At 48.0% G+C, this 24,269-nt stretch overlaps 7 protein-coding genes across 7 annotated transcripts; 4 read left to right on the top strand and 3 right to left on the bottom strand.

Annotated features, from left to right (window-relative positions):
* Positions 1-3,523: 3,523 nt before the first annotated feature.
* On the bottom strand, positions 3,524-7,542 carry F4807DRAFT_70597 (uncharacterized protein). The gene is made up of 8 exons (XM_048003376.1): positions 7,211-7,542; positions 6,872-7,160; positions 6,746-6,818; positions 6,512-6,608; positions 6,188-6,359; positions 5,954-6,134; positions 5,613-5,793; positions 3,524-5,551 (listed from the first exon to the last, which is right to left on the bottom strand). Exons 1-8 carry the CDS (start codon positions 7,384-7,386, stop codon positions 3,550-3,552), a joined length of 3,171 nt encoding a protein of 1,056 aa, XP_047854648.1. The 5' UTR covers positions 7,387-7,542; the 3' UTR covers positions 3,524-3,549.
* A 771-nt stretch (positions 7,543-8,313) lies between these two features.
* On the top strand, positions 8,314-9,171 carry F4807DRAFT_70568 (uncharacterized protein). Its single transcript, XM_048003374.1, has 2 exons — positions 8,314-8,865; positions 8,918-9,171. Exons 1-2 carry the CDS (start codon positions 8,444-8,446, stop codon positions 9,039-9,041), a joined length of 546 nt encoding a protein of 181 aa, XP_047854647.1. The 5' UTR covers positions 8,314-8,443; the 3' UTR covers positions 9,042-9,171.
* On the top strand, positions 9,172-11,532 carry F4807DRAFT_70576 (uncharacterized protein). Its single transcript, XM_048003375.1, has one exon. It carries the CDS (start codon positions 9,302-9,304, stop codon positions 11,069-11,071), a length of 1,770 nt encoding a protein of 589 aa, XP_047854645.1. The 5' UTR covers positions 9,172-9,301; the 3' UTR covers positions 11,072-11,532.
* Positions 10,959-11,523, top strand: F4807DRAFT_423892 (ankyrin repeat-containing domain protein). The gene has a single exon (XM_047997828.1). The coding sequence runs from the start codon at positions 11,109-11,111 to the stop codon at positions 11,439-11,441; it is 333 nt and encodes a 110-aa protein (XP_047854646.1). The 5' UTR covers positions 10,959-11,108; the 3' UTR covers positions 11,442-11,523.
* A 1-nt stretch (position 11,533) lies between the features above and the next one.
* On the bottom strand, positions 11,534-14,883 carry F4807DRAFT_467261 (uncharacterized protein). The gene has a single exon (XM_048002472.1). The coding sequence runs from the start codon at positions 14,653-14,655 to the stop codon at positions 11,641-11,643; it is 3,015 nt and encodes a 1,004-aa protein (XP_047854644.1). The 5' UTR covers positions 14,656-14,883; the 3' UTR covers positions 11,534-11,640.
* A 494-nt stretch (positions 14,884-15,377) lies between these two features.
* Positions 15,378-20,126, top strand: F4807DRAFT_423888 (uncharacterized protein). Its single transcript, XM_047997827.1, has 3 exons — positions 15,378-17,983; positions 18,050-18,396; positions 18,451-20,126. The coding sequence occupies exons 1-3, from the start codon at positions 15,484-15,486 to the stop codon at positions 19,426-19,428; spliced, it is 3,825 nt and encodes a 1,274-aa protein (XP_047854643.1). The 5' UTR covers positions 15,378-15,483; the 3' UTR covers positions 19,429-20,126.
* Positions 20,102-23,068, bottom strand: F4807DRAFT_467257 (glycoside hydrolase family 92 protein; the record flags this gene model as incomplete). The annotated part of the gene is made up of 6 exons (XM_048002471.1): positions 20,102-20,949; positions 21,009-21,500; positions 21,548-21,698; positions 21,750-21,830; positions 21,911-22,276; positions 22,413-23,068. The coding sequence occupies 6 exons, from the start codon at positions 23,066-23,068 to the stop codon at positions 20,230-20,232; spliced, it is 2,466 nt and encodes an 821-aa protein (XP_047854642.1). The 3' UTR covers positions 20,102-20,229.
* Positions 23,069-24,269: the final 1,201 nt, after the last annotated feature.

The following is a 24,269-nucleotide window of genomic DNA, read 5'->3' as shown; positions in this document are numbered from 1 at the left end:
AATCTTGCTCCGGCGGCTCGAGGCTAAGTCAAGACTAAGCCTACAGTCAAGTACTAGCTCCAAAGATCACCACAACTTCTCCTCATGAAATTGAACTACAAGGCTCGATCATATTTAATCTGAGGGGGAACTTAACTAAGGCTCGTTGATCGACGCACACGTTCACTTTCCTTACCGAGGCGACCCTAGAAGGTTGAGAGGAGATCTATGCGAGAAGATGAGTATGTGGTTAGAACGTTCCCAGAGAAATCTACAGTGGATAACACCGCCGCCTTACCTGTCCAATTAATATCTGTAACGAGATCTGGATTCTCAATTTTCCTCGGCATTGGCATCAACTACCCCGAATCATCTTCTAGCAGCATAGCCTTGTTTTCCTAGAGGTTGGTCCTCTACCGGCTTTGGGATTCAGGAGCTTCTGTAGCATTATTATCGAGTGAGTATCCAGCTCCGCACCGGTGACAGAAACTTCAAGGTCGCGAAGACCTGCCTCTTTGCTAGCAGCGAATTACTACGATGACACATTAGCAAAACGGAGTTCGGCATGCTCCTTCGGCGAACATAGCTAGGACCTGCTAGCCAGACCTTTTTACTACCTAAATCGCCTCCTATCATAGTCGTATCCCCAAGATAGTTGAGCTCTTCGAATCGATCTTGGAAGCATACACGCGAGTATAATTCTAACAGAGCGCTGAACAGAGCGCTCGCCGACACTTGAGAGTCTTCCGGGTCGGCGACTGAGCTCAGCGGTCCCTGGATATCCCGTTCAGATAACTCCACTGCGGGCGCTATCACAGAACTTGCAGTTCGGGCTGGTCCAGATTCCTACCCCCTCAGACATCTAAGGCTCAAGATGCCAGACTGGGCGATATTCGGTGCCCAAATCTTCATCTTCACAGTAAGATGCAACTTTAGCCTCTGCAAACACTTCTAGATTCATGCGATTATGACGGCATCAAACTTACTCGCAGACTTCTCCGCGCTTTGGAATCAAACATCGCGAGTCTTTCCTAGGTGGATGGCTTGGTCACATGTCTATTCGACCGAGCTACACCGCTTCATGGGATCGTGATTGTAGCCAACTACTAAGATAGAGACACATCACTGACAGGTTTGGTTGATGCCCATCGCCGGTCTAGTTTAATTTATAAAACTGCCCAAGCCTTGCCTCCGGCCTACGTTCGGGGGGTGAGCATACTAAAAACATACGGCAAGTCGATTATTCTAACCAAAGAAGACGGCTCGTTTGCAACGTGGTCGAACGGGACTGGCGTCGTTCTAATGTCAGGAACGTTGATTTCTAAAATATTCGCGCTAGCTTCAAGTGAGATTGGGATCGAGGGGGCGAATGGGATCGTTTAGCAGTGGGAAGATAGCCGAATGTGTAACCTCCCCCCATCTTTCCCCCGTTTGTCTAGCCATGGCCAAAGAAAAAAACCGAAACTAATGTGTCCGCTTCGTCGAGATTGTGCAACTCGACCGTCTTGATACATTCTCATCCAAACGTCTTGCCTCCCCGTGTGTAACCGTGCGAAAGCGGTTCAAGCCTTCATTGGGTGGCCGTTGGGCTTCGGTGCAATCGTAGCCTTGCTTACCCGAGTTGACAATCTCGGGACTTAGGGGCTTAGGGACTTATCTCACTTATAGGAACCGTCGAATGAGAATCATTGGACGCATCATGCTTTCGTGAACGAGAGGGGCGCGGGGAGGGGACGTCCGATTTGTGGATATCATGTGAGTTGGTTCCGCTGGATTGGGCTATGGTGACCCAATTGCATAGGTATTCCGGCTTGTGATGAGGCTGGGGCTGTATGTATACGCTGCGATATTCGGCAGTCGAGGAGGGGTTTTTTACGACAGGTCTATCTCAGCTATAATGCTAAGCCCCGTAGTGAGCCATAAGGAGCCTTGCTGCAGGTCGATACCAATGACAGGATTTCACATGGCTTTCTAGATATCTAAGTCTTACTTCGGCCTATCTGCTAGCGATAGATGGTTAAGAGTATGTCTGGTAGGCTTGGCTTTGGGATGATAAACAGTTTTCGATTCTCGATGAAGAGTCAAGGTAGTAGAGAGTGAGGAATCGATCGAAGATTCCATAGAAGTGAAACCTCACGATGTCAATATGATGTATCCTCGGTACGGACATGTCGTTTTAATGTTTATAAATTAATGAAGGTACCTTTTAGTATATCGAAGAAAATTTCTATACAACACCCCACGCATTTGCAGAGCCTTATGTCTAGAGCCTACATTCCGTGGGCGGCGATCTTGACGCAAGGCCCTAACATCTCACGCCATGTCGGAATACAAAGTCGCAGAGAAAAAGGCGATCGTTTCCGCTTTTTTCTTCCAGATATGGCCCCAGTGCTAATGTTGGAGATGCCCCGCGGCATGCCAGCGTTGCATCCCCGGGTGGTTCATGCATAAGTACCCAGGTATGCATGTGTCAAGCTGTAAATCGTAGCGGAGGTGGGAGAAAAAAGGTCAAGCAGGCCGCCGAGAGGGTCGCCTGTATAGCAATAAGCTCGCTGTACCCCCACTGGCCACTGATCCAGCAGCGAGATCGAGATGGGAAACGCGTGCAGGGGATGACGACGCTGACAGCATGCCAGCCCGCAAATATTTCATGGACTTTGAGGAACATATTGCCTGTCATCACTTCGCCTTTTTACAACCGAGGTTTCCCGGTGAGCCCTGGCTACTGGGACTCAACTAGCCGTTATCACTACTCCATTCAGGGGCCGTCGCAGTTACCTTCAGAATTAGATTATCAGGGGGCGCCGTCAACACCATCTGAGGCGAAGTACGCCAAGAAAGTTCTATTAAGCATAAATGAACGTCACTATTCAGGCAGACGGGTAGCGTTCGGCGTCTTTCGGCATCTTGATAACCTATGTCAATCTGATTACATGATACGTTGACATATTTAACATTATCAGACACCTTGTCCTAGTGGTTGTTCTGCGATGCAATAGAGGAAGTTTGTTCATGATCGATAGCCTACCGTGACATATTTAAATTAGTAGTACCCCTTTAATTGGCTTAGGTCTAATAAGCCCTCCCTGAACGAGGCTCGCTTGATCGGGTGGGCCATGCCCAGTATGCACGAAATGTTACCCTCAGCTAATCAGAGCTTGTCCTACCTAGGTACCTAGGTAAACAACTGCTTAGATGCTAGTGGGCTATTGCATAAGAGAAATGTAGGGAAAAGGCCATAGAGTTGTACTAGGTGGTTAAAGGAAATAGTCTCGACGGTTAGTTTCCTCTAGCATCGTCGCTAAAGGGGCCTGGGTTGACGTAAGTTCCTAGACGAGGGATATCATAACTTCCGTTCAACGAATGGACATTGTTTCTAGTGAACAGATGTCCCTCGTGAAACCGTCGCGAACTCGGGCATATAGCACGACTATTATCAAGGAGGCAGCAGATGAAGAGTGCGATGCTATCGTGTCTGTTCGCCTTGATATTAAAAATATTGAACCCTCGATACCGTAGACTTCCCGTTATTGCTTTACAGTTGAACGCCTTTGTCACAAATACAGAAATCTATGCCTTTGAATTCTCGACCTGATCCAACAGCTCCTTCAAGTTTAGCTTTGTCAGGGATGTATCCGGATGCGTCTTCCCAAGCACCCGACTCTGAATTTTAAGCGTCTCTCTCAGGAAATTCTCTGATTTTTGGATCTTTTCGGGAGAACCCTGCATGCAATAGCTCACGGCTAAGCCGCGCGCTGTCCGGAGAGTAGCTGGGTTGTCCCGTCCAAGCAGTTGAAGCTGTTTGGAGAGCACATCCTCGAGCTCACCAACCGCAGCGTCGATTTGGCCCTTTTCGCCCAGCATCATGGCTATGTCATGTCTTGTTCTCAGGGTGTCGGGATGGTCTGCGCCTAAAGACTTCTGTTGGCCTAGAAACGTGGCTCGGAAGGTTTGCTCTGAATCTTCCAGGCGGCCTTGCTTGCTGTACATGGAAGCCAGATTGCTAAGAGGTCTTAGAGTTTCTGGACTGTATGGTCCGAGATGTGACCTCGCGATTCGTAATGATGACTGGTAGAGCTGTTCAGCTCTGTCGTACTCGCCTTGACGTTCAAGGGCGAGAGCGAGATTGTACTGCATTCTACCGACATCAATGCTTTGGTCTCCCTTATTTTCCTTGCACCACTCTAAGATGCGCTCGAATAATTCAATAGACGCTTTTGCCTCGCTTGTCTCACCATGAATCAATTGGGATGTGGCAATTTCACTTGCTTTGCGGATCGTGTCCTTGTCATGTTTGCCAGCGTTTTTCTCACGCATTAACAACTCCTTCTTCTCAGCAACTTGACTAACATTGTTTCCTGTCTTTTCTATCGTCTTTGTATGGCTTTCGGTGGATTTGAGACGCTCACTTGCTGCTTTTAGTGCCTCTTTCGTATCCTGAATCAACTTTTGGTTGTCCTTAGAGTCTTCTTCGTATATGGATAGGGCTCGTTTCCAATGGTCAGCAGCTAGCTGACCTTGTTCCATGTGTCCATAAAGTTTGGCCACTTCAGAGTGCAAATTAGCAAGTTTGAGCTTAATATCGGCCGATGTTGGTTGAAACTTGAGTGCCATGAGGGCACAGGGCAGCAGGACCTCGGCTGCTCGGTGCTCGTCGCCGTGAAATTTGTTGCACATAGTAGATATTACGCGCTCTTCGACCATTTCTCGTTCTCCTTTCTCATCGAGGCACTTCTGTACACATTCTCGAATTGTGGACGTTATGATGGTAACCTTTCTGTCAGCTGAAGGCTCGACCATTCCGTAATCCACTAAATGAGGAATTTGCGTGAACAGCTCGACCCTCTCAAAGAATGAGTTAGGAATGCATTGTACGTTCATTGATCCCATGACAAACAGTAAGTCTGCCTCCTCTGGGTACTTGTCTCTCATCAATTCGTACAACAGTCGCCACGCTCGCATGGTTTTTGATGTGTCCTTGGCTTGGGGATCGTTAATCATTCCCATGTACGTTTTGGAATCAACGGAGGTTTTCTTTTGATATAAATGAGCTAGTACGAGCGTACCAGCTGAGCCTCCGAGCTCCTTGGCCCGAATAGCAGCCCTCCGCCTCCTACTTAGATCTGAAGTCTCCTTGCCGAGAAGAAGAAGGGATGCATCAGCTTCTTTTAACTTAGGGACCTCGATGATAGACTGAGAATTCGAAGCCACGATCCGCATTGCTATTTTCTTGGACCGTGTAGTTGCGAGAACTGTCACAAGTCCCGTTTTGGGGATGTAGTCAAGTAGGGATTTTCTTGGGTGGGATGCGCTGGTCGCTTTGAGTGTCGTTTCGTCGTCCCAGCCGTCAAGGACCATGAGCCAGCGTCCATTCCTATCTTGGCTCAAATTTTCATAGACTGCTTTGAGAATATCATCATTCTTCATACTGGCTCGGTTGATATGAAGGGTTTCTGCGATGTGCTTGTATGAAAGTTCAAATTCGGCGGCGCTTCCGGCATTTACCCAATGAACTTGTCCACATGTATCTTGGATGAATTTGTATGCATATTCTACTGCAACATGCGTTTTCCTGAATCATTATAATCAGTCCTCAATACAGATAGCTCATCTTACGGCAAGGCAAGACTTACCCGTTACCGGAATCTCCGTATAAGGCCACATATGGTGCTCCTAAGAGCTTCTGTTCAATGACCTTTAGGATGTCTTTTCTTTTTGCAAAGTTTTCTTCCTTCAAAATCGGCCCAGCTCGGGACGGCATTGTGTGCTTTGGAGATGATGACAATGGAGCATATCGTGTTTTCTCTGGGGAAGCTAAGCCGGGAAATTAGTGACGGATATCTTAAAACATGTGACTATGAAAGTAAGGGGCATATGAGATAGTCTTTCAACGTCGCCAGTCAGAACTAGAGGCATGGATTTCTAATTCCCTGTGTTCTTATACAGAAATCCGGGTTCGGCAGGGTTAACTTACCAGACCGTAGTACCTCGATGAGTTCCATCGCGTTCTTGTTCATCTCCAAGATTTGCCTGCGCACTGATTTGAAGTTGTTGTCGGTTTTGCTCACGAACTTGTTCATGGAGAAATGGTCTAAGGGCAAACCCTCTTTCCCATGCCCTAGTAGTGTGCCAGACGATTCAGTCACAAGGAATTTCTAAAATCGTGGTTAACGATACGCGTTATAAAAGATGCACTCCTAACACTTACGGGCTCGATACCAGAGAGACCAGCAACGCGTCCAATGTGGCTTGCTTTTTGTTCATAGAAACAAAAGATTTTTGGCTTGATCAAATTCGGTGAGCTTTCAAGTAATCTACTGAACTCGGAAACAGCGTTCACGAGAACATCGTTATCCTGAGCTATCGTGTTCATGACGTTACTGCGCGAAACCATCAGTTAATTTGTTACAATCAATGTATTAGATACAAAAATGAAGCAGCTGTACGGCCTGGGGCATATCTAACTATCCAGGGACTAGTACCTGGGGGGGGGGGGGGGGACGGAAAGGAGAAGGAAAAGGAAAAGGCATACTCTTGTCTCTGGACTTTCGATTCAACTATGGCAGAGTATACTTCGCCCATAGTGGCCATTCCAGAGTCGCTGTGGATTCCATGGAAAGGCGTGCCCACTACAACATTTAGTGTCAGCAATTGCCATCTTCGGCTAGATTGTTAAGTCCCCGAGAGTGATCTTGTATCATGATATATCTCCTTCCTGCTAAGAATGAACCATCCTAGGGAGAGAAAGACTCCGAAAATTACTTACAGAACGTCATCCCTGCCACACAGTTTGAAATATCTGGATATGTTCCTTTGTGGATGGTCGCAGTCATGTAGCACTACGGATCATATCAGCAGTCCGACCAAAAACAGCAATACTTGAATAAGTTACCTGTAGGGAGACCAGCCCTCCGAAACAGTGCCCTATAAAGATTATCGGGCGACGCGGGCATTCGGAGCGCTCGTCATGAAAGGCCATCAACAACTTTTCAGCAACACCGCTGAGGGATTGCCTAACAGCATTCTCTCCAAACCAGAAGGATTCATAGTTGTAGACCATGATTCGTGCATTAGGGAGCACATCGGGGAGCATAGTCGAGTCACTAAGCCAGCTGACCCCGCTCTCTCTGTCGACCCAGGTGTACTCAGGGGTAGCACCGATTCCATGGATTGCTAAAACACTGTTGTCTGTTAGCTATCCGTTGTGCGAGACTAGCGTTTCAGTACTTACTCAACCTCAATATCCTCTACATCCGAAGGTTGATGGAGGATATGCAATCCAAGTTGGTCTGCCTTGATCTTTTTGTTCCTACTAAGTTTCTCTCTCACTGCATCACCTCGAGAAACTTGACATATCTCTGGGGTAGCCTTACGAGGCTCTGGCGGTGTTGGTTGTTTTGGATTCATTATTCTACAGTGGGTAGAGGACCCTTGAATACTCTGCTGGGGCTAGGATATATCTGGGGGTAACTAATGAAAAATTAAACTTGGACAAGTTAGATGAAAACTTTGATCAGATTCCAGAGGCTCTCAGGCACGACTATCATCATATAAACTGCTTCCCCTGCTCTTTCAAGGGGTAGTCATTCGAGGCTATGAGATGTCTTGGCAACAGGTACATACTCCAGAAGTACCGCTTCGTATACAAATTGAAAATGAGGCTCAAAAAGGGGCTATTTTTGGTGTTCACGACAGACAAATCGAGAATCGGCATCACAGTCACCCCTGTGAAGGTGGGCTTAACCCTCCCACACCTCCGGAATAGAAGTAGCAGCCCGCATGAGACGAAACCATAGTGGCTTTAGACTGACCGATGTATAAAAGCTCTGAGTTTCTCCGGCCAGCTTCAAACCCCCAAGTTACTAGATACCTACACGTAGGTAAAATGTGACCTTGCGAGCCGCGAGCCTCGCGAGTGATGTTGCCGTCGATCGGGACGCTTGCCTGGCTATCTGAGACATAGTTGTGATGGGCACCTAAACTAGGACCGCATGATCGGGTTTTGCTTTCCTAATCTGGAAATGCTTCAAGCCATCGTGGTATTGGCAACCCCACTCTAGGAAAGCCACCCCTTTATGTGTCATGCTGAAGTAGGCAGGGTCATATGTAGGCAGAGGATTGCGCAACGTGAAAGTGCTAAAGTATGGACAGACTGACATGCAGAAAGCAGGCTCAACAGGGCGTTACGAGATATCGTAATTTATCAGCTTCACATAGCTCGAATTATGCATTTTAAGTGTCGCACGGCAGCATCAATAGTGTTCAGCTCATACTACCTCGCAACCAATCGCCTACGATGTATGAATCTGCCTGCCCGAAAGGCACATGCCCCACGTTCTATTATATGACAGTTAAATTTGATCACTCTGGGGCGCAGAGTTCTAAAATAGGACGGCTTGCCTCAACGAGAGAGAATCATCTCGGTATACTGATGCGTTGATTATTGTTGTACATATCTATTGAAATGGATGGTGCGACCTTGGCGTCTACCGTCACCGGGGCGCTTAGTTTGGCAATTCAATTAGTTCATCTTACGCAAAGGCACACCTCGAGGATGACTAATCTGCCGCGTAGTGTCGCCTCCTACCTCGTCGACTTAACGGTTCTAAAGCAGCTCCTTTCGGACATCCAAAATAGCTTGGCGTTACCACCCACAACATCAGGGATGGGGACAACCACGTGCTTGGAATTGATGAATGAGCTCAGAATTATTGAAGGAGACTTAGGAAACCTTCGAGACAAGCTTCAAAATGCCCAAAGTCATCAGACCCTCTTTGTGGCCAGGAACGTTCTCTGGCCATTCCCGGAAGATGAGACAGCAAGATGGGCTAGCAATCTTCGTGTGTGTAGAGACCGTCTTGAATCGAAAATTACGATCAGTAGCCTGTGAGGATTGAATATTCCATGTTGAATTGCATGATCTAACCCGGGTGTCCAGAAAAGCCCAGCTCCAAGCTCTAGCAGGAATCGAGGAGCTTAGGAATAAGACTGAGACTACCGAACAACGTAAGACGCCTCCTAAAATTGAGTTTAAGGGGGAGGATTTCCTGACGATCGTATAGGACGAGAGAAGTGCTTGATTTTAGACTGGATATGCGATGAATCCTGGAAGCGGAAGCATGCCGAGCTCATCTCCTCGCATCATCCGAACACAGGCCAGTGGATATTTGTGACCCATGAATTCCAAGGTTGGGTCATTAAGCAGTCTGGAACGTTGTGGTGTCATGGTGCCCGTATGTACCGCAAGATAATTGCCAACGAGGAATTTGGCTAACTTAGGACTGCTTCGGCCCTAAAAGCCGGTACTGGGAAGACACAGCTCATGTATTACCAGTCCCTAACCCAAGGCCAAGCTGCGCTGACTGGCTCTAGGTCCTTGGTTGTAGAATACCTCTCAAAGTTCAAGAAAGTAGCTTACTTCTATTGTGACTATCACACATCCGGCAACAAGAATATCACAACTGGAATCGCGGCGGCCATCCTGCGTCAGATAGTTAATGCTAAGACAGATATTCCAACGGCGGTAAAGGACATGTATCAAACGCTAGGGAACGGACGTAGTAAGCTGAAACTGGATGATATCACAACTTTAATCCACCATATTTCCCGCTCTGAGCCTGGTTTGTTCATCGTTGTTGATGCCATAGACGAATGTGGCTCCTACAGAAAGCCCGTTCTTCAGCTTCTAAACAAGATTTCGAAAGGCTCGGCCAATCTGTTGATATCGGGTCGAAGTCATGTTACCGAGCTTGACCGTGTCTTCGACTCCTATTCTCAACTTGAGATCAAGACTCCCGCCTCCGACATCAAGTGTTTCACGGAAGGGATGATCGCATCTAGCGAACTCTCGGAGCTTATACCAGACCACTCAAAAGATGATATTGTACAACATATATCAGATCAAGCATCTGGCATATTTCTTATAGCGGAATTAAAGTGTCTACATCTCACTCATCTTTCTCGTTTCTCGGAGATAAGAAACGCAGTTCGAGCTCACTCAAACGGACTCGATGATCTTTATAAGGAGTCTATGGAGAGGATCATGCTCCAACCTTACGAAAAGAGAAAGACGGCTACGAGAGCTCTCTCTTGGATCTATCATGCTAAGCGTCAATTATCTATCGAAGAGCTGGTGCACGCTCTTGCAATAGACTGCAGTGAATCGATCCCGACGTATGAGGATGTGGTATCAGAAAAGACGGTCCTTAATGTCTGTGCCGGTCTAGTTATGGTAAATGCCAAAGATACAACTATTCAATTTGTCCATCACACACTACAGGAATATTTCGAGGCTTCGTATCAAACATGGTTCCACAACGAGCAGCGATACATCACCAAGGCTTGCCTTATCTACTTACGCTTGACATCTCCAGAACGAAGCGTCACCGATTCACTCTCTTCCTATCCATTTTTGAAGTATGCGGCGAAATACTGGGGAGCCCATGCGAGAGACGAATACCATGAAGAGCTAGATGATATTGCTTTGGCCATCTTTCGTAATAACTTCACACTAGAACAGATCTCTATTCTGATGGACAATGATCAGACGTCAAAAAAGAATATGCCCATGTTTCCCTGTCAAAACCTCGCTGTCCAACTGTCGGCACGATCCGGGGCATTGCAAGTCTTGAAAGTGCTCTTTCGGCACCAGCTTAGTTTCGAAGGTGCCGATCCCAGTGGTAGAACAGCTCTCCACTGGGCAGCTAGGGGAAACTTCGTGGATGTAGTTCAAACTCTTCTACATGAAGGCGCCGAAGCCAGTCCTAAAATGAAGAACGGGATGACTCCTTTCCACTGGGCCGCTAAGCACGGCCATGAGAGAGTCATTGACGAGCTGATGCCTCGTATCAACCCAGCCGAGGCGACACTAGATGGCCGGACGGCCCTTCACTGGGCATCAAGTCAAGGTCATATCTCCATTGTGAAGAAATTGGTCGCTGATAACCGAGTTGATGTGGGGTGCCAGTCCGCAGATGGCTGGACTCCTTTACACTGGGCCGCTGTAAGTAGTATCAAGGAACACTTTCACTCCATCTTGGGTAAAACGATCTTGCCCAAACCCTTGAAGGTCATGCTGAAGGAAAATTACTAACTTCTCTTTCAAGTGCAGTGGTAAGAGAGCTGTTGTCATGTACGGGATTAAAAGCGACCAAGATACGGGTAACCCGCCCACCGTCTCTCGCGAAGTCTTCTCACTAAGTGGTGGCGAATCAAGTGGTCATGAGGAGGTGACAAAGTTTCTTCTAGAGTCGGGGGCCGACCCAAATGTGAGGAATAAAGAAAATCAGACCGCTCTACATTGGGCTGCCGTATCTGGGAATCCAAGGATCGTGAGCCTAATACTCTCCAAGGGCGCCGAATCGAGCATTCAAGACATTCGTGGCCTTACACCATGGCAGTTTGCTGTAGAGAACAGAGCGGATGAGACGGCCATCAAGCTGCTCGCCCCTCCGAGTCAATAGAAACAGGCACGAAAAGTCATCGATTCCCAAGATGCATCTGCAATGTTGATTCGTGAAAATAGATAGGTAGCTATTGATATCAAAGTTTTTCTATTAGATACCTAATATACATTGAATTTATGAGCAATTCCTATTGAATATTTTGTAACACTATAATCGTAAAACACTAGAACGCATTCTTCATTCGCATAATCTTCCACTAATCACTTTCATTGTGATAGTCCCAGTGGTCGTGTTCATCATCGCTAGGTTCGTTGTTATCATCGTCATCGCTTTCTTCCTTTTCGCTGTCACTGCTGTCATCCTTGTCGCTTTCGCTATTATCATCCTCGTTGCCTTCGCTACTGTCGCCGTTTTCTTCCTCTTCGCTGTGATTGCTGCCGTCCTCGTCACTTCCGCTACTTTTCTCATTGCTATTATCGTCGGTTTCGTGATCGTCGTCGCTACGATCAGATGTATCATCAGAGTTTGAATCGTGGTCCGTATCGTCTTCGTTTACCTCGTCCTCTGGATCTTCACCGGAATCGTACTCATTGCCACTCTCCACTTCGTTATCATCCCCCTCAGTAGGAAGTTCCTCGTCCTCTAATTCTTCACCAGAGTCGTACTCACTACCACTCTGCAAGCTGTTATCATCCTCATCAGTCAGCAACTCCTCAAACTCTGAGTTCTCACTCCCGTCATATTCACTACCACTCTGTAGTCCGTTGCCATCCTCATCAGTTGGCAACTCGTCGTCCTCTGACCCTTCATCTGAGTCGTATTCTTTACTACTCCCCGATTCGCTTTCATTACCAATCTCCGATTCGCTTTCATTCCCATCAGTCGACGACCCCTCATTTTCAAAGTCGGATTCCTGGCCACTGGCGTCAGTGTCATCAATCGGGTCACTGACACTCCCCACATCATCATCGCCCCCTCCGCCGCTGGGGGCGAGCTCGACATTTGTGAATTGTGAAGGACCCGCTTGTTGCGACTCTGCCTCATGTAATGCGTTTATTGAGAACTTGGGCGGCTTGGATTCTGTAGCCTCACGATGCTTGGACTCTATAGATTCAGAAGGCTTAAACTTTATAGACTCTGGGGGCTTGGGCTCTGTAGCCCCTGGTATATTGGACTCTGTAGATCCAGGTAAACTGGGCTCTGAAGACCCAGGTGGACCGGGTTCTGTAGACCCAGGTACATCAGACTTTGTAGGTTTTGTAGACCCAGGTGGGTTGGGCCCTGTACTTTCTATAAACTCGGGTGAATTGGATGTTGTAGGGTGATGATTCGGGGGGCTGGATGTTGCAGTGTTAGGTTTGGGAGGTTTACTTCCAGTCGCAAGAATGTGCTTTCTCCAGCTATGAGAAGATTCAGAATGTGGCGGCTTTATTTTTGGTGGCTTTACTTTTGGCGGCTTCACTTCCGACGACTTCACTTTCGGCGGTTTGACTCTCGGCAGTTTGACTTTCGGCGGGGTTATGGCGGTAGCCTGGGGCTTAAGTCCAGAGCGCATGTCAACCTGAGGTTTATTCTTGGTGGGTTTGCCTACACCACGCCCACATTCAGTAAGTTTCGGCAGCCAAGATGCATCTTCTTCATGTTGTTCGCCCGATGATGTGGGTTCCTTCGTGGACTTTTTGTGGATTGACTCATTTTTGGTAGATGGCTTCTCAACGAAAGGCTTGTTTGGCTTTGAAGGTGACTTCTTGACGAAAGGCTTTGCTGGCTTTGAAGTTGACTTCTCAGTGGAAGGTTTGGTTGGTTTTGAAGAACCGTCGGCAATAGGTTGTTTGCAAGATTTACTATCCAGAGGTATGCCCCGCTTGTTTTCAATTTCCCTGGTATTTGTAGTCAAAGAATGTCGGGCTAGTGCTTCGTGTATCATCTTTTCTACGAGGTCTGGTACCTGAGCTGGTTTCTTCGACTCTCCTGCCTCGGCCTCGTCCGCTCGGAGAAAAGCCATGATACCGGGAGTTCCAGTAGATGAGCCGGGGCCTGAGAACGATATTTTGTCCGTGGTGGACTTCTTCTTGCCCATCAGCTTCTCTAGTGAGAAGTTGGATTCCGGATCCTTGATAGGGGTAATGATCTGCGCCTGACGCTCATAATGTGATAGGTTTGGAGGAATGATTGGACTATCAAATGGGATCGGGTCATGGTTATTCCAGTTCTTAGTAAAGGTGAATCGAACTGTCTTATTTGGCGTTGCGTTTCCGACGACTTGTTCCGCTGATTTGGGTTTTATAGGTTCCTTGTCTCTTTTGACCGCTGTGGAAGACTTCTTGGTAGTTTTCTTAATTGATTTTATTGACGTGGCATCATTACCCTCTCTTGGGGAGGTAGACAAAGCGGGGGAGATGTTTTCTTCGCGTTGATGTATGTTGAGGAACTTGGACACGGCATCTGGCTCATCCAAGGCTACGACACTGGGTTTGGCAATGTTACCATTTGATTCTGTTGTTCTTGGTAGGGTTGACTGCCTGTCTTCGGCCGCCTTGTTCTTTCCCTTTGCCTTAGGGGATGCAACGGCGGGATTTCCCAGTTCCTCTTCGAACGAGGCTGTTTCTTTGCCTAAGGGTTTTCGCTTTCGACCTTGGGCCTTAGGTTGAGCTTCTGGATGATAGGCTGTGCCAGCCCGCTCCGCAATGATACTGTCGGTCTTCGCTCTTCTCTCCACAATTAGGCTCCATCCTTTGATAAGATGAAGCTGATCGATGTAGAATGGCTTCCGCTCCTTCTGTAACCATTCCCAAGCCTCCTTGGCGCCAGGGACCTTTGGTATAGGAAGGTCCCCACGTGACAAGTTCAGATGAGGGGGGATAACTTCCAATGACGAGGAGACATGTGGAAACCTTTCGATTCCGGCCTGAGTCAATGGCGGATAGTAGAGGGATGAAGGGGCCATATCCAGCCATCGTGGCTGTGGAGCTCGCGAGTCGGTGGCGCTTGTGCCATTGATGATGCTATATGCCGACCAAAAGTGGAAGCCATCTGGAACCACAGCGTCTAGACACGCGTTGCAAAGCCTTCCCGTGTCCAGGAAGCTGATTCGGGGCTCTTTCGCAGTAACATGGAAGAACCCAAGACGGCTTGGGTATTTTGAATGCTCTTTAGTATGATCAGCATGATACTTTACTGGGTGCGAGCAGCCGAGAGCACGAGTTGTCAGGTAAGTCGCAGTAAATTCTGCTGAACCTTCAGGATATGGAGATATGGATTCGTTCGCCATATTGCCTCTAATGCAGCAAGCTTTTGAGGGATTATGACAGTATTTTCGACTTATAAGTACGTAAGACGAATAATGCTCGGAGGGAGAGATGATCGATTATCACAAAAGCTCGCTTCTCAACTTTACCATGGCAACAACTTATAACTACCTACCGGTACCTAGGTATCTACTTACGCTATATAACATCAGTGTAATTGCTCAGTTTTCAACCTCCTTTTCCCCAGCCTGCAGGCTGCAACGTATAGTGGTCATAGCGGTTCAATTCTCTACTTAACTAACTACCTATATTTGGCCTGTCGGCTGGGGCGTAGAACGCTTTTTGTTCAGCCTGCTGATTGTCACATACATGAACTGTGACAGTGGCTCTATTTTCTAATTAGCTGACTATATTTAGCTTGAGGGATATGGTGTAGGCAATAAACTACGCAGCAGACCCCAAAAGCCTTAGTTTAGCAAATCGGTATGGTACTTAACAATCAAGTACCCCTACCACAGTATGCACATGCGGTATATATCTCATTTTGGAGACATGAAGCATGTTTCGCCACACTCATGCATGCAAGCGATTTCAGTCAAGACCGGCCGTTCTGGACACGATGTCTATACTGCAATGTAACCATCAGCCGCAGGCTGGGCCGCAGGAAAGCGTCATTGATCCAGGTGAGGCTCCGTATTCATATCAGGTACCGCATCATAATGGATGTCAGCTACTACGTAGGTAGATATATAGGTATTTGTCTTTTTCTCGAGCTAGTCGGTCATATAAAACTTACTCTTGCACGCTGAGCCCCGTTTAGACATGACCAAATACATGCATCAACGGCAACAATGGATAGCCCGTCGAATTACTTTCAAGCCCAAGGGCTACACTCTCGATCCACTTACTCATCCGTCTCTTCACAATCTACCCATGCAAGCCTTCTGTCCAGTCCTACATTTAGCAGTACTTCAAGTGCCCCCTCGTCATATACCAACTTTACCGATAACAGCCGCTCCTGCCAAAGTTTTTACATGATGACTGTCAGTGACGAGGAGCACAGTCGTGCTAAGAGACTCGTAAAGGAGCAGTCATCTAGTAATCAACAGAAGGCAGCTACCGCCGTTCTGTCTAGTGTCGCTGATGGGACGGTGGTGCCTTCAACGGTAATGCTGGTCCAGGCCCTACTAGACCTCGGCGCTGAAGTCTGTTTTCAAAGACGCAAGAGCACCAACGTCTTGAAGATTGCGTTGAACAAAGACCAGACCGACATACGCAGCGATCTATTGGACAGAGCAATTCACAATTGCTCCCATGAGATCATATTGCTTCTTGCTCAAAACGCCGATGAACAGGCTGTGAATCAAGCATTTCCCATTGCCATCGACCAAAATGACCCAGAAAAGATTAGGATCTTACTTGCCAGAGGTGCTAACGCATCTTTATGGTGTAGTAAGTTCCTAGACGCTGTTGAGGTTGGCTCCGACGAAGTTGTTAACGAATTGACGAGAACACACAACGGTGCCTGCCAGGACTGTCGCGATAGGGGTTTGATTCGTGCAGCAATGTTTGGACACACAAACAAAGCTCAGATTCTCTTGGATAGAGGCGCAAATCCAAACTTTGAGAGAGCGAAAGCACTCGGGGTTACTATCCACAGCGGCAGAGAAGATATCGGCGCACTTATTGTATCCCAAATGTCGATAAGGGTCCAGCCAGATTTACTAGACATGGCTATTGGGGATGCATATAGCAAGTCAAAATATCAGATTTTGGTAGCATGTTTGAAGGCCAGAGAAGGGGGCCCCACCGAAACAGTAAATCGGATACTGCTCCAAGCCGTCGAACGCAATCAGTTCGACTTAGTTACTCCTCTTCTCCAGAGCAACGCTTCTGTAGAATATCAGGGAGGAGCTGTTGTGATTGCTGCCGTACTCAGCCGACATCACAAGTTACTACAGGCAGTGCTCTCGAGCGGCAAAGCATCACAATCATCCATGGCCGCAGCGATTTCTCGGGCTACCGAGTTAGGCGATTCTCAGATCACCTGTCGCATGGTGCATGCCTTGGTCTCTGCTGGCCTTCGCGGCGATGCCGTCAACAAGACATTGTTAAGAATCCTTGATCCAACGTTTGCAGCAGGTAATGATGACTCTCGTCTTGCTCTGGCACGCTTCCTCATAGATAAGGGCGGTGCAGAGGTCAATACCCAACAGGGTAGGGCTTTCATACTCGCCGCAACCGAGGGGTGGGCGAACATTCTGGGCCTCCTCATTCGCTATCAGCCATCTTTCGCGTCACTTAGAGCGGCCATGCCGCCTATAATGCGACTCAAAGACCGCGAGATAAGAAGTAAGATGATCAATATGGTTATAGATTTTGGCAATAGTGACCTGCTCACCTCTGAGAATCTGAAAGTTGCGGCAGTATCATCAGCTGCAGAAGCCTTGCGTCTCGATGTTTTACAACATTTAGCCCTACGCGGTCTGTCGGATTCGGCTATTCTTGCTGGGTTTTCCGCAGCAATTTCATCTGGAAGTGAATGGACTACACCTTCTGGTCTCTCTGTTATCCATTTCCTCCTAGACTTAGGTGCTTCGGGCCCTCCTGTTGATGAAGCTTTTTGTCATGCAACGAAGTTACTTGCGCATGATGCTATTATGCTACTAAGAGATTTTATCAGCGAAGGGTGCGTGAACCAAGCTCTCCTAGGCATGATAGAGAGTTCTCAGGAATGGCATTCTCCCGACGACAGCAATCTCTGGCTTATGCAGTATCTGCTCGAGTGGGAAGCCCAAGGGGAACCAGTAAATATTGCTCTTCTCAAAGCTCTGGATGCATACACCTCCTCACCGAAGTTAGCATCTAAAGATCTTGTCGATACGCTCCTTACGATAGCTGATGTTAATTTCCGGGACGGCGAGGCGCTCAAAATAGCTATCAAAGGTGGCGACGCGTCACTCCTGCAGGAACTGGCCTTTCTAGATGCTAATAAAGAGACGATGACGCATGCGTTTTGCGAGGCCATCACAGCACAACTAGAAGAGGAAAAAGTGCTAGAACTACTCCAAGTTCTCAGCGACCGGGAGCCTGGATGTCAACCTGATTTCGAGAGACTCTTACCTCATCGATTTCCGCCACTTTTCGACTGCCTTATTACGCACCCGGAATCAGTAAAGCTACTCAAACGTTTGATCAAACTAGGCTGCAAGGTAGATGCGACGGCCCTCATCAAGCTTTACGATACAACGGAGCCTGAATATGCTACCACACTTGCATGGGCCTTATCCCAGACCGGAAGAGGCCGAATAGTGTCTTCGGCTGTCATAACGAAGCTAATAGAGGCGAAGGGTGAGTATAGCATCCATGCCATCATCAACGTGGACTTTCTGGGGCAAATCACTGACTATAGAGTAGCAAACGTCAATTTTACAGCGTCGTCTTCCCAAACAACACCCCTGATACTCGCTGCGAAGAACTCTCGTGGAGACATTGTGAAGAAACTACTCGAAGCGAAAGCTGATTCCCGAAGCCACGACCGTTTCGACAAAGCGGCCCTTTTCTATGCCTCCCAAGTCGGAAATATCGATGCTGTGAAGGCTCTGTTGAAGACCGAATTCCGTCTGAACGACGGCAGTCTCCACGAAGCAGCAAGGAATCTACACAGAGATTGCGTCGCCGCTCTAATCAAGGCCAAATACGATCCAAACTTCCGCAGTAGTAGGGTGGAGTACAATGGGCGTAATGCTCTCCAGGAGATGGTAGTTAGTAATATGAAAATTCTTCTTGTAAATGTTAGACTAACTTTATAATCGTAGTACCGGTGTGATGGCTTGCAAAAGGTGCCAGATATGGAAGCAACCATTTTGGCCCTTGAGAAGGGGGGAGCTAACCCCCTTGAAAAGTGGCGGGGGAAAACAGCGCTATTCCTTGCCTTAAGCAACCCGCGGCCATATCATATTACTCAGGCCTTCTTAAACATAGGAAAGTGGTGCGAGAGCAACAACCCCAAGAACGTTATTGAAGAACTTCACCCTGGAACAGGAGAGAAGTTCTATCTTTCACCTACCGTTTGGCTTAGACGAACTGCATATGAGATTAATGCGGGTATCAACGCTCAATTGGAGAGACTCTTAAAGACCATGGGATGTGAAGACCGGTACTTCGCTCCGCTTGGTTCAGAACAGCCAGATGGTGCCGTAGGCTTACCTGACGACATTGCCAAAGAGGTTAAGCGTCGCAAAGACGAGCTAGACAAATATTACAAATCCGAATTCGAGCACCAAACAAAGATACGTCGTCACTACGAAGAAGAGGAAGCGCAACACGAGCTATGGAAAGAAATGCAGTCTGAGAAGACGACCCAGAAGGTCATCCAGTCTGCTACGATTCATCAGAACCAACTGTATCAGAACATGCAGACAGGCAAACTGCAGCAGGATACCCTGGCGCAGAAAAACGCTCTGACCGAGCTGACTCTCCAAAATCAACAACAGCTGAAACTCAACTTCCAGCAGCTGACGACCAAGCAACAGCAGGAGGCGCTGATGCAGAAAAATGCTATACTTCAAACCCAACAACAACTCAAACTCGACTTCCAGCAGCGGACGGGGCAGCAAAAGGTACAGCTTCAAGGACAACAGAACATGCTGACGCGCAAAGCCCAACAACAGCAAGTCTCGAGTGCCCAGAGGATGAAGGCGATCAAAGCGAGCGAGGAGCAAGCAAAGCTCAAAGCCAAGAAAGCAATGCACAGGGAAGACCTCATATACCAAGCTGCAAAGCAAATGGTGTGAGGCAAGCTTTCAAGTACCGAAGTTAGTTCCTCATATCATCAAAGGAAACGTCGAGAGGAGTTGGCAAGAAGGAGGCCATGTGGGTGATCCGCTTTAGACATGGCAGTTCGGATAGCCCGACCAGCCTAGCTTTAATATCAAATTATGAAAGGTAGATGCAGCGAAGCTGTAGTGGAGGCTTTATTAGGGATGCCGGTTCAGAGCATACGCTTTTCTATATACTCTTTGATATAGTTGCTCTCTTTGTAAGAATTTCCTATTAACGACAGTACTCCTCAAAATCTAGGAAATGACGGTTGGGACATAGAAACGGTCAGCTAAAGGTTATGTTATCAGTGTGCAGTGTAAGAGCCATCATTACCTGTCATCGGGGCGATCTCTTAGCAACGCAACTTGAGGACGAATGGACCCAGGGTATTCAGGAAATGGGAAGGAGGGTGGTCTGGACGAAGCAGAAGCGGCATCGTCCGGAGCGGGACGAAGTGGGGCGTTCCGGGACGCCGATGCCAAAACGGAGCACTGCCCGGCTACTGCGAGAGAGTTGAATGCAACTAGCTAGTCAGAACGGCCTAGGATATCCCCTAGCTGGTTTGCAAATCCAACTACCTGAGGTACCTAAGTAGGAAGAGCCGCTCTGGAAACTACCTCATGAAGAAAGAGTGCCCGATCGTGAAAAGTGAGCTGCACTGCAACCAAATTTTATATTCTTGTATTAATAAGTGGGTAGCTTGATTATTATTATTCTGCAGTCTTGTATTTATACAGTGCCGGCTTCTAGGCATGCCATATCTCGGGTCTCTCCTAATTAAGTCCAAGCCCTTGCCCGAAATTTGGAGAATACCTCGACCTTGGAACACTACGCAGCCTCCTCTTGGAAGACGTCTCATTAAAGCCCGTATACTCGCCCACGCTCGGTGGTAGGTCCTCGACGGCAGTACCCCATGAACTTTCATTTCTACCTAGAGTAAGAACAAGCTCCTTGCCTTCAGTGAAAAAGCTGTGATCGACCCAGTTCTTCGTGTACGGCTCACCGTTCAGCGTTGCACTCTGAATATAGATGGCACTGTATGTGGGATCGAAGTTGACATTGCGAATGGAAGCAGTTTTACCGGTCAGCGGGTTCGTGATGTTTACGCCCTCGAAGAACGGGGGGATAATCAGATAGACGTCCTGGCCAGGGTTGGGGAATAGACCCATCATTGAGAACGCGACGAATGATCCCATCGCACCGCTATCGTCGTTTCCAGGAAGGCCGTCGGGGGTCGTGGCGAAGTATCGGGGAATGTAGAAGTGTGCGCGCTTTGCCGAGAGAGCCGGTCGGCCGGCATAATGATATTGGAATACCGTGAGGAACGCGGGTTCATTTCCAATATAGGTGATATTGTTATCATGTAAGAAGTCGAGTCGACTAACGAATTGGTCAGGGCCACCGTAGAGGGTGATCAAGTCTCCCTGGTTGTGTGGTACGAAAAATCCGTATTCCCAAATACTCGATTCGAACGTTTCATGGGCCGTGTTTTGCTATTTACCATGTTAATGATTCCCACATCGTGGGAAAGCTAGATGTCGTATATACTTACAAGACTACAGGCGGTGCCAGAAGTATCAATGTTGCTGCACAACAGAGGATCTTGGGAGCCCCAGGTCTCATTTAGGTACTTGGGCTGGAAGAACCCAACGTAGCCAGTATTCTGGCCACTGGCGAAATATGACGTCTGATCCGACTTGTACAAACTCCTCCAGTTTTCGCTTGACTGGAGGTATTTCGCAGTGTCGGCACTGTTACCCCGTGCTTGACTGAACAGACTTATCACATAATCGTTATAGCTGTATTCGAGAGTACGTGAGATGCTTCGAGTCATAGTTCCGAAGCCGACGTAGTCGAAGTCCTGGACGGGAATGTAGCCTAGAGCTTTCCAGCTGTCCAAACCACCACGTCCTTCACTTGACCAGTCGAAGGGTTCTTCTTCAGCGTCTTTCACGACAGCTTCATAACCCACATCCCAATCAATACCGTCTGTGATACCTTTCAGAAATCCATCTGCTAGAACTATGTCTGCATTCGAGCCTCCCTAAGGGTTGTCAATTTTATCAAGTATCATAAGCTTAGAGTCCTTACCTGCGTGTAACCTTTGCTAAAGGTCATGCGGCAGTCGGGAAGCCATCCTTCGTATTTGTACGTGTCTATTAGGGAACGTATCATTTCTGCTACAGCATCCGGGTCGGTTAGGATTAAAAATGGGATCTGACTTCGAAAGCTGTCCCAGAGACTTTCCCGGCCGTTAGTGGATCCATCTTCTTCCAGGAACATATTCACTCACCAGTAGAATGAATCGAAGTACGGCTCGCCATTGTCGAAAAACGGATTCTCTCCAGTGTAGTTCTGGGGGTTCACCATTGTTCTGTAATTATGCGTCAGTGTCGTTCTCGTTGTAAGCCCAAATGCCAAGCATAAACCTCTAGGTTGACAAGGATCACAGACCTGTAAATGCCCGAATAGAAGTTCGTAACGTAATCATCATCTACTCCGCCTTGAGTAATAGTAATGGGACTGAGCTTCTCCTTCCAGGCATCAGAAGCAGCCTGTTCAATCCCATCGAAGTCATAATCCGGAATTTCGGATTCGGCGTTAGAACATGCTTGCTCAGAACTTATGAAGCTCAAGCCGACCCTAGCAAGCACCGGATCTGCGGTTTCAAATCGAATGAAGGCTCCTCCGGGAAGAGGGTATCCATTGATTGACCGTGAAATGGTCAAGTTCTTGACATCCGCACTAGCCCTACTATTTACGAAGATGCCAGTATCATGGATTTGAGGGCCCGAAAAATCGGTGCAGAAATAAAGTACACTATAACATCTGGAGTTAGTAGTTACTCCTTATCATTAATGAAAAGAATTCAAGTCTGGCATGGAGTAGAGAGGTCCCGCTTTAAACGAAAGTCTGGGATACATATAAACAGGAGATGGCTCTGGATGAGGCTCACTATTGTCCTTGAGAAAAACTGGATTGGAAACGGCCACTGCCTGTGATCCTCCCAGTTTCAGCATCAATAGCAACGGTGGCGTTATCTTGACGCGAGTCCGAGAGATCCGTTAGGTCCTGTAAGATGAGAGGGTAGGAGCCATTAGCACCCGTTCCCGTGAAGTTGAACCGGAACAATGCGGCGTGTAAAGTGGTCGTCATCGCAACATTGACGCCGGAGTTCAGGGTGACCTCGAAATATCCCGGGCGCGCCACAACACTGCTATCGGTGAATGACCCATGATCGGCAGCTCGAGTTATCTTGGGAAACTCGCATCGATCAATATCATCATTCGGGCAACTCGGGTACGGGAAGAGCGGGAAATTCCCGAGAGAAGGCGATCCTCCCGTTCCCGAGTCGTGCATCGCGCTGAAGCCGGAAATAGGACTTCCGTCAAGGGTGAAGCCGCCTTGGTTGCTTCCGCTGGTGGTGTCGGCAACGGCTTTCGCCATGCCGTAAGGAAGCGAGGCACCCGGAAATACGTTTCCTCCATTGCTGCTTCCGATCAGTTGATCGACGTAAGTGAGGGGATCAAAGTCGGCAGCGACAACATTTCCAAGAGTGATCGCGGCGATAGCCAGAGCAACAGGGCCCGGGCGCAAGATAAATGAATGCATTGCGACCAGATCAACTCCCCGATTGGAGGGAGACGGAGAGAAGTAGGGTAAACGAATGTGAATTATATGCCCCGTATCATAGGCTCTATGGGTGGTTAATCAATACATACATTCCTCGACGGCGTCGCTGGAGAAACAAGAGACAAGAATTTCGACCAGTGAGATAAGTTAAATTACGACGGATTGTCTCCGAATAGCAAGAGCAAGAGACAATGTCTTAGTCTTGCCGGGTGGTCGTGACCAACTCGCGTGCTCGATATAAAAGAGGAACCTTCCATTCCTGGCGATGCGGTGTGCTATGGGCATCCGACCATCCTCGCCATGCTCGCTATCCCACCACTTGCATCATGCAGGTAGAGTTAGCTGCAGCGGGACCTCGCCGGTGACCATAGCAGGTGTCCCCTACCAGAGCCATATCGGCCTCCCACCGTTACATCGAGTAATTTCTTTGGGATTGCGCAGCGCGTATTTTCATCTTCATCTCGGAAACGCGGGGTATCCAATCCTGCGATCATTGACAGAAGCAAGGTACGCCGCTAGATAAACAAGCATGGGAGCTAGAAACGCGACGTAGCTATCCATGCTGCTCGTGCTCTACCTAGGATATATGTCAGGGGTTCGCGGCGCGATAAAATCCACCAACAAGTTGATAAACAAGTAGGTAAGGAGCCGGGCCGATCATAACCAGAGATTGAATGGTGTAGGTAGGGGTTATTATATGCAAACATCGCGCATCATCCATAGGTCGGCTTCTGTAAATCTTTCATATTCGTTCCTACAATTGCTGGCGCTATGTAGAAAGAGGAAGGTTGGCTACTGCGCAACCATAGGTGCTAAGTAGGTAGGTATCTATCCCATGCGTAGTACTACGTAGTAGCAAGATATTAACAGTTAAACTCATCTACACCATGCGGTTAACCCCTTTCTTGTGCCGGCTGCTTCGTTACATCTTTTCGAGCCCCGGCTAGTGGCCCTCTTGATAGCGCGGGGGAATCGCGACGTTTAAATTAGCGACATCCGTTCGTTCAGGGGTTAATATTGGTCGCACCTATGGCGATCTAGGCTGCTAGGCGAATGAGTGGATGCTATTGATAGCCAATCCCCCCACTGAAATGTTCCGTCTAGCAGCCCTAGAGCTGTTATATGCCGTCTTGGCTTTCCGTCGCTTCACCAATCGGCAAGTTTCAGGGCCCCAGAAGCC

The sequence above is a fragment of the Annulohypoxylon truncatum genome, assembly GCF_022578515.1.
Source record: "Annulohypoxylon truncatum strain CBS 140777 unplaced genomic scaffold F4807scaffold_14, whole genome shotgun sequence".
Classification (NCBI taxonomy): Eukaryota; Fungi; Ascomycota; class Sordariomycetes; order Xylariales; family Hypoxylaceae; genus Annulohypoxylon; species Annulohypoxylon truncatum.
This window is presented reverse-complemented; position numbering and strand designations above follow the sequence as displayed.

What these genes read in the sequence shown, in the direction of transcription:
- F4807DRAFT_70597 (XM_048003376.1), bottom strand. Translation starts at nt 7,386, where the DNA reads ATGAATCCAAAACAACCAACACCGCCAGAGCCTCGTAAGGCTACCCCA. An exon ending in CATCGAGGTACTACGGTCTG is followed by an intron (nt 5,794 to 5,953) that starts GTAAGTTAACCC and finishes TTCCCGGCTTAG; the next exon opens with CTTCCCCAGAGAAAACACGA. An exon ending in TACGGAGATTCCGGTAACGG is followed by an intron (nt 5,552 to 5,612) that starts GTAAGTCTTGCC and finishes ATAATGATTCAG; the next exon opens with GAAAACGCATGTTGCAGTAG.
- F4807DRAFT_70576 (XM_048003375.1), top strand. Translation starts at nt 9,302, where the DNA reads ATGTATTACCAGTCCCTAACCCAAGGCCAAGCTGCGCTGACTGGCTCT.
- F4807DRAFT_423888 (XM_047997827.1), top strand. Translation starts at nt 15,484, where the DNA reads ATGGATAGCCCGTCGAATTACTTTCAAGCCCAAGGGCTACACTCTCGA. An exon ending in GAAGCTAATAGAGGCGAAGG is followed by an intron (nt 17,984 to 18,049) that starts GTGAGTATAGCA and finishes ACTATAGAGTAG; the next exon opens with CAAACGTCAATTTTACAGCG. An exon ending in ATGCTCTCCAGGAGATGGTA is followed by an intron (nt 18,397 to 18,450) that starts GTTAGTAATATG and finishes TTATAATCGTAG; the next exon opens with TACCGGTGTGATGGCTTGCA.
- F4807DRAFT_423892 (XM_047997828.1), top strand. Translation starts at nt 11,109, where the DNA reads ATGTACGGGATTAAAAGCGACCAAGATACGGGTAACCCGCCCACCGTC.
- F4807DRAFT_467261 (XM_048002472.1), bottom strand. Translation starts at nt 14,655, where the DNA reads ATGGCGAACGAATCCATATCTCCATATCCTGAAGGTTCAGCAGAATTT.
- F4807DRAFT_70568 (XM_048003374.1), top strand. Translation starts at nt 8,444, where the DNA reads ATGGATGGTGCGACCTTGGCGTCTACCGTCACCGGGGCGCTTAGTTTG. An exon ending in AAAATTACGATCAGTAGCCT is followed by an intron (nt 8,866 to 8,917) that starts GTGAGGATTGAA and finishes CCGGGTGTCCAG; the next exon opens with AAAAGCCCAGCTCCAAGCTC.